This window comes from Triticum dicoccoides, chromosome 4B (genome assembly GCF_002162155.2).
Source record: "Triticum dicoccoides isolate Atlit2015 ecotype Zavitan chromosome 4B, WEW_v2.0, whole genome shotgun sequence".
Taxonomy (NCBI): domain Eukaryota; kingdom Viridiplantae; phylum Streptophyta; class Magnoliopsida; order Poales; family Poaceae; genus Triticum; species Triticum dicoccoides.
The window spans coordinates 501,454,657-501,459,569 of record NC_041387.1 but is presented as its reverse complement, the minus strand read 5'-3'; the positions used below and the strand labels follow the sequence as shown (position 1 = coordinate 501,459,569).

The 4,913-nt window shown below is 50.7% G+C and overlaps 1 protein-coding gene across 1 annotated transcript; it reads right to left on the bottom strand.

The window, feature by feature from the left end:
* Positions 1-278: 278 nt before the first annotated feature.
* On the bottom strand, positions 279-3,019 carry LOC119291111 (probable inactive poly [ADP-ribose] polymerase SRO3). Its single transcript, XM_037569820.1, has 4 exons — positions 1,966-3,019; positions 1,140-1,387; positions 908-1,047; positions 279-720 (listed from the first exon to the last, which is right to left on the bottom strand). The coding sequence occupies exons 1-4, from the start codon at positions 2,796-2,798 to the stop codon at positions 622-624; spliced, it is 1,320 nt and encodes a 439-aa protein (XP_037425717.1). The 5' UTR covers positions 2,799-3,019; the 3' UTR covers positions 279-621.
* Between the last annotated feature and the right edge of the window lie 1,894 nt (positions 3,020-4,913).

The window sequence follows — 4,913 nt, the reverse complement described above, 5'->3', positions numbered from 1 at the left end:
GGTACATTTGGCATTGTTGAATTCGCGTCGCTGAATGTAGGCCACGGTTATCTTCTACTCTCTCCGTTCCTAAATGTAAGTCTTTGTAGAGATTTCACTAAGTGGACTACATACAGAGCAAAATGAATGAATCCACACTCAAAATGCATCTATATACATCCGTATGTAGTTTATAGTGGAATCTTTACAAAGACTTATATTTAGGAATGGAGGGAGTATCAGACAAACGAAGTATATCTGAAAATGGTATTTCGATACAGGTACAAGAAACTGTTGGCTGGCGTCGAACAAATGATTCCTTTCAGGCATAAATTGGTAAAACTTTCAGTCTGTACAGATTGCAGGTAACAAAATACCAAGTAAAATATAGCAGAAACCAAGAATAAAATCTAACTTTTGTGTTGGTTAATGGAAGATTGCCGTAACCCCTCTATGTTCTTGAGATCAACAACGATTCTCGGCTAAACTACGGCGACATAAGAAATGAAGAACTATCTGGTTGATACCCGACACGCACACCGTTCTGGTTCTATGGAGTCAGCCGAATGAGCTACCACCTCACCACCAGCACACCACTATGACGACAACAGAACTGGCAGAAGAACACCCTTGCACTGTCCATCAGTATCCTCGGAGTTTCTTGGCAACTGCTGTCAACACCCTGTCGCCGATGAAGGCGCGCAAGAATCGGATGAACTGATCCTTCTTCATCTGCCCTTTCTGCAGCACAGAGAAAATCGTAGCTGAGTACACTTTGTCTGTGATTCAGTGCTTGTAGTATCACAAATTACTTGTCCGTGAGAGATTTAAATACGAACTAGGCACGATCCCATCGATTAAATGCAGCAGCTGTGCCGATCTGCCATCTAAATGAATGTGAAGGACTAGGCGATGAACACCAATTTACCTTGAAGCGATTGTAGGTCCCCTGCAATGTCTGCAGCTTGGAGGATGGCACGAACCGCTGGATCTCTGCTAAAAGCGTCGGAAACATGTCACGAGCCACCGGTGAAGGCTTCTTTAGCTGGGAGGTCGCTTCCGATGATCCTGAAACCCAAAATTTCAACGAACAATGACATGAGACCCAAGCACATCTGGGAGCAATTGTAGCACCAATTCAGACAGGGCACTTCACGAACCTTGCATCTGATGGAGGCTGGGGCACTTGAAGCTGACGACGTACTCTGGGAGGATCCTCGTGTTCATATCCTTGCTCCAAACAACGTACCATTGTGGGCTCTGCATGTTGTCGACGGCGCTGTCGTAATTGTCACTGCTGGGGTGGAGCTGGGAGGACCCGGCTGGGATGGCCTCTGGCCGGCCCATCAGAACACGGCACAGCACGATGTGCGCCTCGCCGTTCTCATCTGCGTTTGCTAGCATTGCGCTGCACAAAAATGATTTCATACTCGTTAGTTTCTTTATGTACAGAACATTTAGAACATATTTCATCACCCGGACTCTAGGTAGCAGGAAACATGATTCAGTTTTGCTCATCTTCCTCCCTTCCACAAACCATTACCCAGTCCAATTACTGCATTCATAGATAAACTAACTCTGTTGTTTATGCAAGCTTGTTTCCCCCTAATTTTTGAGCTAGGAATATGAATCAAGATACATAGAAACCAAAGGCTAAAATAGCATGCAATCAATTGATGTGGTGATGTCCATGGATACAAACGAGCAGCCTATAGGAGAGCAAATAGAACAAAGGAATATTTTGTACCGAGTACAAGTTATTTCATGATTTAAAACTAGAAGTCTATTTCTCAATTCAAAAACTAGAAGTGCAGATATGAACACAAAAAACTCTCGGGAGATGGGGAAATATGAATGCAATTTGCAACAAATCCGAATTGGTAACTGTGTCTGATAAATTATGCTGAAGCTATATGCCTATGTTCATTCTTGCCATCGATCAAGAATTCAAGATTCAAAACCACAAATTCAAAACTCCGAACTGACCTGGCGTAAGGAGACTGAGGCGGCGAGAGGTGGACGCCGTCGCCATGCGCGCGATGGCCGAGGACCCGGCTGTTGGTCCTCCCGAACCCGTGCTCCACCGCCGCGGCCACGTCCGCCGACGGCGCGCCGTACCAGGCGAACTTGGCATTGCCCCCGTCGGCGCCGCGCGCAGCGGCTAGGAGCTGTCCCTGCTGCTGGAACGCCCTGCACCGAGGACCCTGGGCGACCTTGTGCACCGCCGTGATCGCCACGCCGCCGCCCACCCGAGGGGCTATCCCGCTGAGGAAGAGCTTCTTGACAACCTGGTAGAACTTGTCTGTCTCCTCCAGCCTCACCGCCCTGCCCCAAGCCCCGCGGGCCGCCTTGCTGACCCTGCCGGACTCCACCGTGTCGCTGCTCTCGTCGGACCTCTCCTCCACCCCGGACGACGCCCCGTCCTCCAGCTCAGGCTCGCCCCTCTTCCTCTTCCTCCCGCTGTCCGGCACAGGGAAGAAGCAGGCCCCGCGGTCGTCAATCCAGCCCATGGCGACCTCCTCGGCGGTGCCGGCGTCGATGCGCACCATCCGCAAGAAGTCGAACAGGAACTCCCTGCCGCCATACGCGGCCTCAGCGACCACCCTCCCGTCCAGGAACGCCCGGCGCAGAGGTACAGCCGCCTCGCCCTCGACATCAGCCCACGCGCCGCCCTCGAAGCAGAGGAACCTGACCGGCGCGCCGCTCCGCCTGAACTCCCGCCAGCCCCTGAGCAGCGGCGACGGCCCAGCGCTCCCGACGCCGCCGAAAGCGACGGCGGGCCGCGGGATCGCCTGCTTGACATCGCCGGAGAAGTCCATCGCCGCCTGATCCCGATCTGTGGAGACGGTCGCTACCACGCAACGCAACGGGCTTCACCGTCGATGATGCGTGGAGGCGGTCGGGTCGGGCTAAGTGGAGTTGGGGCCGGAGGCGGGGCGGGAATATATAAGAAGCGGGGGAGTGGGACGGCGGGTCGGTCTCGTGAGGCGCACGTCGGCGAGGACGTCGGTTTTTGTATTGCGCCGCGGCAAGGAAGAGGAGGCAGGATGGGCGCGTGGTGCCGGCTTTTAGTTTAGTTTTGAGACGGCTCGGCTCGCCCGATCGCGCGGTTTCTTTCTGGAAAAAAATTCTTTTCTTCGGATGGCGGTTTTGCCCCTGCCCCGAGGTGACTTGGTGGAGAAGTCTAGATGGCTCGAGCTTGGCCCGCAACCGTTCTCCTAATCCACACTTGCCTTGTTTCCCTTTTTTCAACTACTACTTGCTTGAATTGGAAGTTTTTGTTTTTTCAGGAAACTTGGTTTGGAAGTATAGTACACTGTACTACAGTAAGCATCGAATTGGGTAGATATAGGAAGTGCAATCTTTTTTCATCAATATAATAAATTACAAAGTCGCCACTTTCATTCTTCTTGTGAAAATCAAAATTTATTATCAAAGTTAAATAGAAAGTATCTCAAACATAATAAAAATTACATAGAGATTCTGAAACCACCGAAAAAGTAATACCAAACGCCCGCGCTCTATAATGTGGTGCATTCAGAGATTAAAAAAAAGGGATAATGTCAAAGATAAAAAATAACTGTCGCGTTCCCTGGTTTTAGTTTCTCCGTAGACGCTGGAGGTTCGTGATGGAGACGTTTAATTCCTTCGTTTCACCACAGTTGTTTTCCTCCCATGTACGAAAGCGGAAGGCAGTTGTACCGAATTTGCCCTTCGCCCCACCCCCGTACCTTGCGTGGCAGGTTTATCAGCACAGCACGCACGAAACGGCCGGCGCGTCGCTTTCACTCCTCCGACAGCTACTCACACTGTACTGTATTCCTAATCAGTTTTTCCCCTCTTTCTTGGCGCTTAAGACGCTCCCTCCACCACGTTCACGCTCTTCTTCTTCTTGACAAGCAAGTAGCCTGAGGGGCTTCCCGATGGGCCCCGCCCGCCAGCCCTGCCCGGCCCGGCCCAGTTCCAGCACCAACGCTGACCTTCCCCGTTGACCGGCTCGATCGTCACGACACGCCTTTTTCCTGTGTGCAAGCCGTGTGCTGTCTCGTTCGTAGCATCTCGTATTCTCGTCTCGTGTATGGTGTGTGTTGGGATGGTGGACTTCGAATTGGCAACGAGTGCTGCGTGGCGGTCAAGTTAATTCCCAGCCGGGCAACGTAGCGTGCTGCCTTTGCGAACCGCATGCAACGCACGTGACCTGACCAACTTGCCGCCGGTGTTTGGGTTCCTTTTCCCCTTCTCCCCGCAGGGATCCCGGGCTGCCTCGCTGGGCGTGACCACTTCTCGAAATGTCTGGCTCGCCTTGCACGCAACATTTTTCTGCAGGCCATTGGACGCCGGCAGAACTTCTGTGTGAACTCCTGCAGCCTTCTCTCTCAAAAGAAAAGGAAATACTCCTCCCGCAGCTTAATTAGGCCTCAAGTTTTCCCGTTGTCTATTGCAAAATATCTGCAAGAGGATACATATTTTGGTTTGTTTAATATTGTTTTCATTCCTGGTCGAGATTTCTTGCAGCAATAGGCATTGCATTGTAGGTGCGGACAGTTGTCGTGGTTCCCCAGGTTCAGTTACGAAATTGTCTTTGTGTGTTTCCCTCCCTTGCTTATGCCTACGTGTACATAAGCCTATGGGACATCGTCGGCCGGATCAATTCCCCTTCATACATTTCTCCCTGTGTTTAGGAGAGATCTTTTACTATTTATTTTTCTTCTTAGTAAAGGCCTAAGAGCATATATTAAGTAGAACAAAACCTTCCCGCAAACAAAAAGTAGAACAAACCATTAAATCACCATTACAAAAATTGATCTAAAGTTTTGAGGTGTGAGGCCTTCTTCCTCCTATATCCACCGCAACGTGTCATATGCAAAGCTCGTTGCTGCCTCTGGCCTTCCGTCTCAGCAGACAACTTGTTCAAACCGAGAGACTTATAGAAG

Coding starts and splice junctions, on each gene's coding strand:
- LOC119291111 (XM_037569820.1), bottom strand. CDS start 2,798: ATGGACTTCTCCGGCGATGTCAAGCAGGCGATCCCGCGGCCCGCCGTC. Junction 1,048..1,139: donor CAGCCTCCATCAGATGCAAG/GTTCGTGAAGTG, acceptor TTTGGGTTTCAG/GATCATCGGAAGCGACCTCC. Junction 721..907: donor GGACCTACAATCGCTTCAAG/GTAAATTGGTGT, acceptor TCTGTGCTGCAG/AAAGGGCAGATGAAGAAGGA.